At 48.5% G+C, this 13,817-nt stretch overlaps 1 protein-coding gene across 2 annotated transcripts in view; it reads left to right on the top strand.

The window, feature by feature from the left end:
- Positions 1 to 179: 179 nt before the first annotated feature.
- RNFT2 (ring finger protein, transmembrane 2) overlaps positions 180 to 13,817 on the top strand; it is a 57,949-nt gene continuing 44,311 nt past the window's right edge. The window contains exons 1-6 of one of the 2 annotated variants that reach the window (XM_066260491.1): positions 180 to 287; positions 2,193 to 2,370; positions 2,878 to 2,936; positions 7,619 to 8,106; positions 10,025 to 10,101; positions 13,203 to 13,303. In XM_066260491.1, coding sequence (XP_066116588.1) covers positions 2,347 to 2,370; positions 2,878 to 2,936; positions 7,619 to 8,106; positions 10,025 to 10,101; positions 13,203 to 13,303 — 749 coding nt within the window. In that variant the 5' untranslated portion in view covers positions 180 to 287; positions 2,193 to 2,346. Of the gene's footprint in view, positions 324 to 2,192; positions 2,371 to 2,877; positions 2,937 to 7,618; positions 8,107 to 10,024; positions 10,102 to 13,202; positions 13,304 to 13,817 lie in introns of both variants that reach the window. The other variant, XM_066260492.1, reaches the window with a different exon arrangement.

The raw sequence follows: 13,817 nt of genomic DNA, 5'->3' as shown, positions 1-13,817 counted from the left end.
TTCTAAGTCCCGCTTCGACTCCCCTTGCGTCACCAGCTAGCCTCATTGCCATTGGTCCCTGCGGAGAGGCGGCGGCTTTCTATTGGCTGAATCTCGGAAAGGGGCGGGCAATCATGTGCGTGAGGAGAGAGTATCTGTGCCTGGATCTTAGCGCCGCTCCAGTCAATCCGAGAAAGAATCTATGAGAGGCCGGAAGCACTCGAAGTCACGTGCTCCCCGGGCTGCAGGAGTGATTGGCTTGGAAGGAAGTGAATGATGCTACTGTGATTGCTGAATTGTCTGGGCAGGTAAAAAAGGAACGCGGTTTTCTTCCTCACAGGATGGTAGGTGTAGTCTTCTGCCCATGCAGTCCCCTAGACCGTTTTGCCCTGAACGTTGGCTGCAGGGATGAAAGCTCGCGGCATTATGTTCAAAGTGCACCTGCCAGCTTCCAATGCAAGTAATGCAGGAGGTGCTGCTCTCTTGCATGTATTTCGCTGCAGTCAGGTAACGGTCCAGAGGCTCAACTTAAAACATAGCATGTATTGAAAACTCTTGGTGTAATTCTTCATAAGGATGTAGTACGATGCGTAGAGCAGAGGGTTAAAAGGCGTTTCATTCAAATGCATTCTACGTGCAAAAATTTCTTTTAGAATTCAATTTTGGAATAATTATTTAAGGCCTTCTTCCAACAGAGAACTTGGAGTTTCTTTAAAAGTCAGCATCTGAAAGTGGAATCTTGGGCATTTCATTTAGGAGGCTGGGTCAGATTTGTAGATGGAAGTTTTGGGGTGCTATATTTTCCCCAAGGATTTGCAAGTGATGGGGTATCTTGGAATAGTGAATAATACCTGAGGGCATTAAGCTGACCCTGCAAGTTCTGAAAGTTGAGACATAATTACATAATGAGCTTTCCTTCATATATGAAAATGGTGATACTGACCCATTTCTTAGCTGATTTTCCAAGAGAAAGGAGGCTTAACTAATGGGTTTTCTCTTGAATAAGTGGCCCTCATAACACCAATGCTGACTTGAATAAAGCTGGTCAGGATTAGGAAGTCATTCAACAGCCAATTATGGTGCCCTGAACTAAAAGAATCAGATAGCGTATTTGGTTATTAAAAAATATTCAAGGAGGCTAAACCTATTTGTGGAAAATCTAAGACCTTTATTTCTTCTCTGGGTTGAAAGGCCTGGGAAGGAGCAAGGGATGTAGGAAAAGGTAACTGAGAACCCCATAGGTGTTTACTCATTGAATAACTACTTGTTGAGTGCTACTCTGCCACGCAGTGTTCTGGATGCTGAGGTAGAGGGGCAGACCAGGCATATAGCTCCCTGCTCTTGTGGCATTTTCCTTCTAATGCAGGATACATCGTAAATAAATAAGCAGACATGTAAATAAATAAGTGCTATGAAGAAGGTGAAACAGGGCAATGTTATGGTTGGTCAGGAGGGGGAGAGGAGGCTGCCTCTGGGAGGAGGTGACATTTGACCTACAAGGAAAAACATTCCATGAAGAAAGAACAGCAAGTTCAAAGGGCCTGAGGCAGGGACAGCTGCCATGTTTGAGAAACAGAAAGACTGAGTACAGTATTGTTAAAAGTGGGAATGCTGTCACTCCCTATGAGTAAGCTCCTGATATATTGTACTCCATGGGGTCTACAGAGGTGCCTCAGTGGCCCTACTACAGGGTGAGAAAAAGGAAGGAGGATCCTTGCCTCTCCCTCCGACACATGTGCGTGAAGCAGGTCAGCTCCACTGTATCTGGTGTATAGACTGAGTTTCCACGTCATGGTGAGAGAGGACACACCCAAGTGAAGAGAGGTGGCATCCAGAGCTACTGTGGCTGGGAGGGAATAATTAAAGGGAGAGCGGGGGGGAAATGAGGTTGGAAATGGGTAAACTCCCATTAGATAAAACCTGTAGGCCATGGACTGAAATTGGATTTTATTCTGATTATAATGGAAAGCCACTGGAGGTTCTAAAACATATGTTCTGTATTCCCCAATTAGGACTTAGTTTGATGATAGGACAAAATACATTGAGTTCGTGACCATTCTCAGTGCTAAAGAGGCATCAGTGAGAGACTAACCAGAGATTTGGAGCAGACAGAATCATATGCTTATACCTATCCATGAAGCTCCGAGACTTCCTATGAGGTTCAAGGCGTCTATGTCTATGGACTATTCATGTAAGTGTTCTGTTCCATCCAGGACTGGAGTCTCTAGTAAACTCCCCTGACCTGTGCATCCATCTGGAGAGGAAGAGGAGGGTGAGGCTGGCTTTTTCTGGAATCTAGTGGACACACCTCCATCAGGACCCCTGAATGCTCACCTCAGGTGTCATCAACATGGAGTTCTGAAGTCCATGTGGCTCCTCACAGTGAACAAGGTGAGGTGTCTCCATGAGAATTCACATCTTCATTACTACTTTATTCAATGTGAGTACTAGAAAGAAGCTTTGAGTTCAGCCACTCCACCCTTTCCTATTTAACAGATGAGGAATCTGGGTCCACAGAGAGGTTCCTGATTTGTCCAGAGTCACACAGCAAGTTAGGGGCAGCATCAGTCCAGAATCCATGTCTCCTCCTGCCAATCTGCTTCTCAGTTCACCTCATCCATCACCTCTTTGCTGCACAGTTCACTGCTTTCTTTCTCTCCCATGAGTACTTCCAACACATCTGGGTCTCAACATTCTCATCTGTGAAATGGGGTGATGATAGTTTCCTCAACAGGATTGAATATTGAGTGGCATACTAGATGAAAACAAGGTTTGTAAAACACCAGAGAGCTCTAGGGAGGTGAGATATGAGGAGTCCTTATTTACAGTTACCATGGCCATCTGACAGGCAGTGGGAATATTGGGAGACTCTGGCTTATGCCATGTATTGGCTTTCAGGTTTTAAGGAAAATGCAGAGACGCCACAGCAGTAACACGGATAACGTTCCACCTGAAAGGTAGGCATCTCTTAGTTTCCTTCCATCTGGGGGCTTTGGGCAGCCCAAAATTGGATTTACTGATACCTGTTCTCAGGGTTACTTGTCTGAGGAGCAGGGGAGATTTGATTGGAAACTGCCTTGCACAGTGATGGCATGTACTACTCAGTACATAACAGTTGGCTATTGCTCGTATGGTTATTTTAAAGCCTGTGTGACAGGTGATGCACTTGACTCATTGTCACAATGATTGTACCCATGAGATTTTAATTTATGGAGGTGACTGAGTGACAACTTGGAGAAGCTAATACCCTAGAAATATTTTTATTACTTACATCTCCCAAGAGAAGGGGTCATGTCACACCATGTAGAGCCACAAGGGGAAGCACCAGGGTCGGTCATGAGTCAGAAAGGAGCAAAGGGGAAGCATAGGTCACAGTTTTTATTGTGTTCTCTGCACAAATCAAGGCAGGGCATGGGAAACAGCTTAGCATTGTCTACTTTGAGTAATGTCAGCAGGCACTGTGCTATAAGGGTGGTCCCTGGTCTGGTAATAGTCCTGGGTGATTAAGGGCAGGAGAAGTATTGGCTGGATGAATGAACGTTAGATCAAGGAGGTGGCTGGGGAGATGGGCTCTGGCTTGCAGGGAAGATATAAATAAGTTTTACTATTAGTTTGACCCTGTAATTAGTGGATGCCAAGTAAACAAATACAGAATCTAAGAAAACACCATAAAAACACTCACGAGATAGAATTTCTTTAGTTAAACCCAAGAGAGAACACACTATGGGACCTTAGGTTGTGACAGTCTCCCAGCCCCGGGCCCCCCACCCTGCTGGCATGACACAGCCAAGAAGCAAGTGGCCACACTTTTCCTTCTTTGTATCCCATACCAGTTTCCTTGCAACCCTGAGATCGGCTGCAGAATCGGAGTGCCCCCTAGTCCCAGCATCGGGACTGAATTTTGCATCAAGCCTGCCTTTTCTGCGGGGGAGAGCTCTGAACTTAAATCAGATGATCCTTGGCCAAATCCCAGCTCAGCCACTGCCCAACTCTGATGCCTTTGGAAAGTGACTTCACCCCTGGGCCTCAGTCTTCCTACCCATACATGGCAGATAATTAAACTCAGGTTGCTTGTGAAGGAGGGAATGAATGAGAAAATGCACAAACATGGCATCCAAATAATAAGCATGCTTGCTGGAGCTTGTCCAGCCTCTGAAGACAGAATTACTGCCTGCTCTCTAGTGAACCATGAGATTTTTGGAGGCTGAAAAAGAATGGCCACCATGTATTGTACACTTACTCTGTGCTACTGTTGAGGTCAGGACTATTATTTTAAAATATATTTTATTGATTTTTAGAGAGAGCGGGGAGAGAGAGAGAAAGTAGAGGGAGAAGCAGGAAGCATCAACTCATAGCAGTTGCTTCCTGTATGTTCTTTGACCAGGCAAGTCCAGGGTTTTGAACCAGCAACATCAGCATTCCAGGTAGACGCTTTATCCACTGCACCACCACAAGTCAGGCCAGGTCAGAACTATTTCTTTCATCATTTTTACAGATGGGGAAACTGAGGCTCAAAGAGGAGAAGTAAATTACCTAAAGTTCCTCAACCCAGGAAGCAGCAGGGCTGAGAGTTGGACCCCAGTCCATTTGCCCCCCAGAGGCTGTGCTTTGAGCCCGCACATTTTGGCTGCATCCTGTCTGGACGGATCCACTCCTCTCCTGGGTCACTTCCCACTCTGGCCCTTAAGTGGTTAAGTTAGAAGCACAGCCCCTACCTCCCCAAGGAATATTCTTTCCCATTTAGGCTGAAATCTTCAGCAGGATGCTGGAGCCCCGGGAAGGGAGGCCTGCTATAAAAAGCCCTTTGGTGGATTGAGCCTTCCCTGGTTTTACGGAGGTCCCCTGAGCCCAGTGAACTCAGAGTGTTGGCGAGCTTAAGGGAGCCAGGAAGACTTTCCAGGTCCTCGTGGGGCTGTGGGGGAGAGAGAGTGGCCCCCGTGTGGCCCAGCATGGGCACCTGCCAGGACTCCTTCTTTCTTAGCTTCTTGAAGTGCAGAAGAAGCCCGAGGCCCCTTGAGGATCATAGCCATAGTGTCAGTTGTTGTTGTCATTATTAATATTATCTTTATTATTATGCCAGACCCAAGGGAGTAGGACCACACATTTTCTGAGATTTTGGAGGAAGCAGAGATGGGCCAGGTAGTAGGGGAGTAGGTGGCCATAATCAAGTGTCTGCCCCCAACCTTGCACCAAATTTGTGACAACATACACCCCCAGGTCGGGTTTATGAAGCTGGAGTAACCAACCCTGGAGATTTCTCCAGACCAGCATTTCCCTTGCTAGGTTTCACAGGTGTTCCATAAGACATTAATAGATTTTCCACAGAAAATAAAAGAATTCCATGGTGAAATAAGTTTGAGAAACACTAGGTTTAAGCAAAATTAATTTTTTCAATTGCAGGCCTTCTCAGAGCCTTTAGTATGCTCATTCGTTGATTCATTCTTTCAAACACTTCTTTCCTAAGCATGTTCTCTGTACCAGGTGCATTGTGCTGGGTAAGGGAGATGTACAATTGAGGCAAACAATCGTGATCTTTGACTTCGTGGCACAGGGGCCCAGTCTGAAGTGCTATTCTCAGCGCTTACTACACGTTGGAATCACCAGGGGGCTCTGAAGACACAGAGATGCCAGGCCCCAGCCCCAAAGGTTTTGGTTCATTTGGTCAACACTGGGTCCCAGGTGCCTGTACTCTTCAAAAGCTGCCTGAGTGATTCTAACGTGCAGCCGGGGCTGAGAGCCACAGGTAAGTGGTAAATGATGACTTGGGATCCATCCTATGCAGCTGAAGTTAGGATGCAGTGAGAACGGGGAGTAAGAAGACTAGCATTGTCCGGGAAGGAAGGGGAAGGGAAGGCTCCTCCAAGGCAGAGAGGTTTCAGCTGAGATCTAAGGGAGGGGCATAGGTACTCAGATGGGACAGGATGAGGGTGACGTCCAGGGAAGGGGACAGTCTGTGTGAAGACCCTACAGTAGGAAGCCCTTGGGTATTGGAGAGGGGCACACGAAGAGATTTGGAGTTCGGAGCTAGATTAGGGTATCTGGCAAGTTCATCTCTCTGAGTCTCAGTGTCTTTATCTGTAAAATGGGAATGCTGTCACTCCCTATGAGTAAGTTCATGATATATTGTATTCCGTGGGGTTCTACGGAGGGGCCTCAGTGGCCCTTCTACAGGGTGAGAGGAAGGAAGGAGGTTCCTTGCCCCTCCCTCTGACACATGTGCATGAAGCAGGTCAGCTCCACTGTATCTGGTGTATAGACTGAGTTTCCATGTCATGGTGAGAGAGGACACACCCAAGGGAAGAGAGGTGGCATCCAGAGCTCTGGGGCTTGGTGTTTGTGGGAAGTGCACACAGTTCTGGGATTTTTCATTGCTGGAGGGGTTAACTCTGGGCTCTCTGTTCCTTCAGCAATGGCCACAGAACCCTTTGCCTGATTTCAACACAAGAGATCCATACTTGCGACTAGAAAAGGCAGTTGGCCCTAGAGGTCTTTACATAGGTACTAGAGACCATCGTTCCCATTTACTGAACACTTACTACATGCCTGGCCCATTGAAAAGAGTATTCTAAATTTGATCCTGAGGGAATGCTATGAGTGACTGGTGTTTGGGCCCATTTTTCAGGAGAGAATGCTGAGTACAGGATTGTTAAAAGGAAAGGCGGGGCTAGGGTTTAAATTTGGGCTTTTCTATTAAATCTTCCCATGAGTGTTTTCCTCCTTCAAAATACCAGCTGTGACTAAGGCTGACCTTCCTGGGAAATAGGAGGAGTCATTGAACTTGAAGAGGACTGAGCCAGGGGTCCCTGGGTTCCTGAGGTTGGTTATTCTAGAGTCACAGGACTCTGCTTCCTCTTCAGTAAAGCTGAGCAATCAAAGTGAGCCCTCGAGTGAGTCAGCCTGGGTCAGAGTGCCCCTGCTCCATCCCTGACCAGCCAGCTAGCTGTGCATCCCTGGGCGTGTGTGTGTGTGTGTGTGTGTGTGTGTGTGTGTGTCTTTCTTTTTTCTGTGCATTGGCTTCTGGATCTGTCAAACGGGGGTATTATTAAGACCTTAATTCTCAGGGTTGGCAGGAGGGTTTAATGAGTTAAATAGCAGAAGGCACTTAAAAAACTGGTGCATAGTAAATGTTCGATAAAGTTTATGACCCTATTGCTGTTAGTATTTGTAGAAGTTTGCGGGAGCTGCCATGGCCAAGAATCCACAGACTGGGGGGCCTTAAACAAAAGAAATGTATTTGCTCACAGTTCTGGAGGCTGGAAGTCCAGGATCAAGGTGTCTTCGGTGTTGGTTTCCTCTGAGGCCTCTCTCCTTTGCCGGAAGATGTCCAGCTTCTCCCTGTGTCTTCTCATCATCTTCCCTCTGTGCATGTCCATGTCCAAATTCCCTCTTCTTATAAAGACACCAGTCGTATTGGATTAGGGCCTGCCTTAATGACCTCATTTTAATTTAGTCACCTCTGCCAAGACCCTGTCTCCAAATACAGTCACGCTGAGGTCCTGGGGGTTAGGGCTTCAACACAGGAGACAGGATTTGCTTATGACATTGAAACTACTATCAATTATTCATCCCCCAACCTCCGCTGGGGGACTGTCTATCTGCCTGACTTGGTGGGGCTTTCTTTTCTTCCCTTCTGGTACAGAAATCGCAGCCAAGCCCTCAGCTCCGAGGCGAGTGTGGATGAAGGGGGTGTCTTTGAGAGTCTGAAGGCAGAAGCAGCCTCCCCACCAGCGCTCTTCTCCGGCCTCTCCAGCCTCTCCGGCCTCCCGACAGGCAGCCATCCCACTACCCCCTTCCCTTCCAGCCTGGTGCTGGGGGCCTCTGCTAGCGGGGGGGACGTGTTCATCCAGATGCCAGCATCCCGAGAGGAAGTCGGAGGTCGGGGCGAGGGCGGTGCCTACCACCACCGCCCGCCGCACCACCACTTCCACCACGGCAGCCACCGGGGGAGCTCGCTGCTGCAGCACGTGGGTGGGGACCACCGCACGCACGCAGACGAGGGCGGCGACGAGCAGCCAGGAACTCCTGCCCCTGCCCTGTCTGAGCTGAAGGCCATGATCTGCTGGCTCCAGAAGGGGCTGCCCTTCATCCTGATCCTCCTGGCCAAACTGTGCTTCCAGCATAAGCTCGGTGAGTCCCCGGGGACACAGGGAGTTCGACTGCCAGGTAGGAGGCCCTCCATCCCAAATGCCAAGGGAAGGCAGCAGAGGCCTTCATCATGCAGAGTTCTTAACAAGGATGGGATTCCGAGTCAGACCAGGGTTCAAATTATGCTGGACTAGCTGTGTGACTTCAGGCAAGTCACTCACCTTCTCTGAGCCTCAGTCTCCTCGTCTGTCCAGTGCGGGTTGTGAGAGATGCTCCCTCAGCTGATAGATCGGTGCAAAGGAGTAGAGTGTAGTAACTAGGAGTTCAGACTATGTGGGTCTGAGCACAGGCTCTGCCCTTTTCTAGCTGTGTGATGCTGCATACGTTGTTTAACCTCTCTGTGCGTCATCTGTTAAATGAAGATTACGAGATTGCAGTGAGGTTAAATGAGTTAATATGTGTAAAGTACTTAGGTCAGGGCTATGCAAGTGTAGGTGATTATTTTCATTACACTCATTACTAATACACGTAAAATATTTAACATAGAACCTGGCATTGACCAAGTGCTTAATAAATACTACCTCTTGTTAGTATTATTAGTAAGTAAGACAATGATTCATAAAGTGATTAGCCCAGAGCCTGACACACACTTAACTTTTAGTAAATGGTTTCTGGTCCACTGGTATTGTTATTATTGTAACTTATTGTTCTCAGATTGTGGTGTTGCTATGCCCCGGAATGTTTTAGGCTATTGTTTTAGTCGTGTAGTAGGAATTAGGGTACAGATGACCTCATGGCCTACTACAACCCATAGACGATATCTAGAGGATATTAGGCCATTCTTTGTGTCTTTTTGGTCCCTTTCTGATGAGTTCTCGCTGACTCCTATCACCCCTCCTTCCTTGTTGGAGTGTTACCCTGGCAGCCCCCCTTTTCCATTCCTAGAAATGGAAGCCACAGGTTCTCCTCTGGTCCCGAGTTCTGGCAAATTCCCAACTTCAAGTTTATTCTCAAGGGTGGTCTTTTTCTTCTCCACCTGTCAGGTCTGTTTACTGTTACTCACAGAGGAGAATAGAAGAAAGGATTGTAGGGCAGCTAGTTTACTTCCTACACTTCCAGTAAGACAGACATCTTTGACAAAGTAGACCCAGAAAAGTACCTGGAGTACACGAAGTGTTAAAAAGGTAAAAGTGAGCTCCAAGCCCGAGAAGCTGTGTGCATCGTGTGCAAGCAGGATCCCGGGCACGGGCTCCGGCAGGCAGGATCTGCAAATCCCTGGTCAGGGAGAAGTCCAAGCCTGTTGCTTAGCAAACAATGGCAACTGAAGGAATTGGAATAAAATTCAGTTCTCTCCCCCCATCTGCGAGGGTCCTGTTTTTCTGTCAGCAAGAATCTTCCCCCCTTTCACATTAAACTTTTATTTCTTATGGCGTCACAGTCTTTTTCTATGTATGCTTTTATTACAAATAACACACCACAGATTCTTTTCGGCTTTCGGTATAATAACAGGTATCATTTACTAACTGCTAGGTAGGATACTCTGTAAGCATTGTCCCCGCATGAACTAAGTGCTGTTATTATTATGACCATTTTTCTAGATGACGAAAGTAGGGCTCAGAGAGGTGTAGTGACTAGCCTAAGCCCACGCCAAGAAAAGGTGGCAGAGTGAGGATTTGAACCCAGGTCTTACCAGACTGCACAGCGTATGCTCCTTAGCCGGTTCTGTGAAATACCCCAGAGTGACCTCAATCTCATCCCTATGTCAGAGGCCTCTACTCAGGGGCTCAGGGGTCCCAGTGATTTACATGGCAGCCCAAACCCCCCCAGAAGTGAGATTTTTCTCTCTTCTGAGGTTAGTCTGTAAACTCTGAGAATGTGTTTTTTAAATGTTGCTCGCCATCCCTAGTCAGCAAGGCCGGATGAGTCTGAGTGGTGGCTTTGGCCCTCCTCTGTCCCACAGGCATTGCCGTGTGCATCGGGATGGCCACCACCTTCGCCTATGCCAACTCCACTCTCCGGGAGCAGGTCTCTCTGAAGGTGAGTCACCTGGTGAATTAGTCTCCTGGGGCTGTGAGAACTAATGACCACATACTTAGCAGCTTCAAACGACATCAGGTGATTAATTCACAGTTCTGTCCATCAGAAGTCTGAGATGAGTCTCTCTACACTAAGATCCAGGTGTCAACAAGACTGTGTTCTTACCGGAGGGTTTAGAGGACAGTCTGTCTCTCTGCCTCTTCGAGGTTCTGCAGGTCGCCCACGTTCTTTGGCTCCTGGCCCCTTGCTCCTCTTTGAGTCAGCACCAGTGCCTCTCTGTGACCATCTCTCCATGGTCACATCCCCCTCTGACCCTCCTCTTCTATCTCCTTCTTTCACTTTTAGGAACCCTTGAGATGACATTGGTCCACCTGAATAATCCCCAATCTCTCTCCATCTCAAGATCGGCTGATATTCAATCATCATTCCACCTGCAGCCTTTATTCCCCATTGCCATGTGATCTAACATAGTCGCAGGGTGCAGGGATTAGGATGGAGACAGCTTTGGGAGGCCACCCTGCCTCTGCCCCTGGGTAGACCCCTTGATGTGCCACCCTTCTCCCAAGCTCTTCCACCAGCAGTGTCCTCCCAGCCCAGTCCCATTACCCTCCTGGCATTCGACCAGTTAGCTCACTTCCAAGCCACCCTCTGGGTTACGGCTGTCCCCCTGGCACTGCTGGCTGCCCATATAGCCTCACCACCATCGTCCTGAATTCCCTCTAGTAACTGCTGAGCACTAACCATGCCCAGCGCAGTGCTGGGCCCATTACACAACTCATCTTGCAAATTTGTCTCAGCAACCTGGCGGGGGTAGGGTTTGGGGCAAGCCAAGTTATTCTTATCTCATTTTCCCAGTAGGAAACAGCAGTTCAGAGACAAAGTTCCTTGCTTGGGGTCACATAGCCACAGCCAGCGCAAGTGGTGGCATCAAGATAGGAACCCAGGCATTGAGCCCACAGGCTGTGCTCACCCAGGTTCAAATTCCAGCGCCACCCGCCTACAAGCTCTTAGACAGGTTACCTTGACCACAGCCTCAGGGGCTACCTCTGGAAAAGGAACTATTCACAAACTCATAGAGAAGATTAAATGAGAGAGTACAGAGAAGATTTTTAGCACAGTGCCTGGAAAAAGGGTAACATTTAATGGAGCTATTTTTAACAAGTCTATGCTTTGTGCTGTGCCTGTGACCCCATCACAGCCGCCATCCTCTCTGGTCCTTCTTTGGGGCCATCTGTCTGCTTTCTCAAAAGCAGCTGACCCTCCATGAGACGTGGAGGGCAGCTCATTCTCCATATGATGCAAGCCTATTGAGATCCAGAGTTGGGCATGGAGCCAGAGGTCCTTCCTGACCTTTAGTCTCATCTTCATGCAAACCCCTTTCAGTGGCTATTAGAACAGCAGGTTGATCAACTCCATAACTGGGGATTTGGAGGGCTGGCTGTCTCTCGAATGCAGTAACATGCACATGGTGCCTTGACTTGAATTTTAGGGAGTTAAGAGGATACCTCTATCTGTGAACAAGCTTCTGGTGGTGGAGGTGGTCCTTAAATCTTCTGAAGTGCAGACACAGGTGATGTTTTGCCTGCCTGCACATGTTTTCTGTGAAAGAGAGTCTACATGACCCTTTGTAAGTTTAGGAATCTCAACTTACTCCTGGAGAACTGCCCCCTTTGTCCTTCAGGGACTGGCTTCTTGGGGCATTGCTAATTCCCTCTTTCTCTCCTAACTTTGGTTTGGATTTACAGAGGACTCAACTAGAATCCATTATTTATTGGGGGAGAAAGGACTGCCGAGTGGATTAATCACACTGATAAGAGCTGTTGGTTGGTTGGAGGTGGTTTCTAGGGTCGTTAACCTTGACCGCTCCTGGAATAATGGGTGGACGGAGATGCATTTATTTTGTCTACTCTGGAAATATGCATCGCAAGGGTGCGCGGGGCGCTGAGCTGTGTCTGGAGACAGTGGAGCATTTACCGAAACCGCAGGGAAGGTTACACTGGGAAAGATATGACCTCATCCTGTTCCAGCAAGGCAGCCGCCCTGCTCCAGGAAGAGCCGGGCTTTTGAGAGTCAGCAGCACGGGGTTCTGTGTACGTCTCCCAGGGTACACAGGCGAGGACACGCCAGCCCGGCGCCGCCTCCAGAAACTTCCTGGGATTGCTCTCAGGCCCAGAGGCTGCTGGCCAACAAGCAGACCGACAGCCGTTCCCAGCTCGCCTTCCTGGGGACCAGACAGAAGCGAGGCGGGGGAAGCAGACGTGGGGCCGGATTGTGAAGGGCTTTGACGGCCAGGAGTGCACGAGTTTGAATTTAGTCCTGTGAATATGTCCCTACATTGGACGGTCGGTCGGTCAGTTCAGGGCAGTAGCCCAGAGGGCCGTGCTAGCAGAAGTGGGGGTGACGGGAGTTTCCCATTTGTAGTTGCGAATTGTCCACTGGTCTGGAAAGTCTGAATGAATCCTAGGTCCTAACCACTTAGCGACCCTGAAATATGAGCCCAAACCAGACCGAATGTTGACACTGATGTATTTTACTTAATCCTTAACGAAATTCCTGTTTTTAAATGAAGGCACTGAGGCTTAAAACATGTGCCCTTGAGCAAGAGTTCCTGAACCTCTCTGTGTCTCAGTTCATAACAGTAAATGTGCACTAACATTCACTACATGTCAGGCGCTGTCCTAAGTGTTGATGCACATGAATTCTCCCAACTCTGTAGGAGAGATGCAATGTAGACCCATTTTTATGGGCAAGGAAAGGGAAGTGAAAAGAGTTTAAGTAACTTTCCCGGGGTTGGATAGTCCCCAGGTAGCAAACCCAGGGATTTGAACTCAGGCCTCCAGCTCCAGAATCTGCGCTGTTAACCACGTGGCTCTCCTGCCTTTCCAGATAATTCTCCAAGCAGGTTTCCACATTTCCATCACCTTCTATGTAACCAGGGGGATAGAAAGATGCTTGTGCCCTTCCGTTTACCATCAGCCCTACTTCCTCCAAACCTTTGAGACAGGGAAGAGTTGTCACTTGTCAGAAAATGTTCTGGAATGTTCTGCCATGTGCACCTTTGACGTTGCAGCATCCCCACCGATCTCTTACTTTCCCTGCAGGAAAAGAGGTCGGTGCTGGTCATCTTGTGGATCTTGGCCTTTCTGGCAGGGAACACCCTATATGTGCTGTATACATTCAGTTCCCAGCAGCTATACAACAGGTGAGCAGGGACTTCAACCCCCATTAGGAAAGTGGGGGACTTTGGTGGGCTTAGGACACGTACTCCTTCGCTGGAGAACAATGCACCAGTTCTAGGTCATGTTGTAACTCCAATTCCACCCCGTTGTTATGAACACGCACGCCTGGGGCCGCGCTCTGTAGTAGAACTGTAATGCAAGCCCCATAATGTGATTTTCTAGTGGCCACATTGTGGCTGGTAGGGGAGGGCTGGCCAGCAAGGGCCTCTGGGATGAGTTTGAAACTCAAGCCAAGCCTTGAGATCGTGTGCATATCATTTTGAAATGGACTGTGAGGAGGGAGCCATTTCGTCACTCTCTGGGGCCACCCCCTAAAAGCAATTTGGGGAGTTAGTGCCAAGGCGTCCACTCACATCTCACACGCCACATTAGCTGCCTGGCCCGGAATATCAAGATCCTAGTGGAGGCTCTCGGAGGTGGAGTTTCCCAGAACCTTGTGTGGATTTCCAGCTCATGTCATTCTCTGGACGTGATAGC

This window comes from Saccopteryx bilineata, chromosome 2, assembly GCF_036850765.1.
Source record: "Saccopteryx bilineata isolate mSacBil1 chromosome 2, mSacBil1_pri_phased_curated, whole genome shotgun sequence".
In the NCBI taxonomy this organism is placed as follows: domain Eukaryota; kingdom Metazoa; phylum Chordata; class Mammalia; order Chiroptera; family Emballonuridae; genus Saccopteryx; species Saccopteryx bilineata.
The sequence above is the reverse complement of the archived record's forward strand: the minus strand, read 5'-3'. Positions and strand labels throughout refer to the sequence as shown.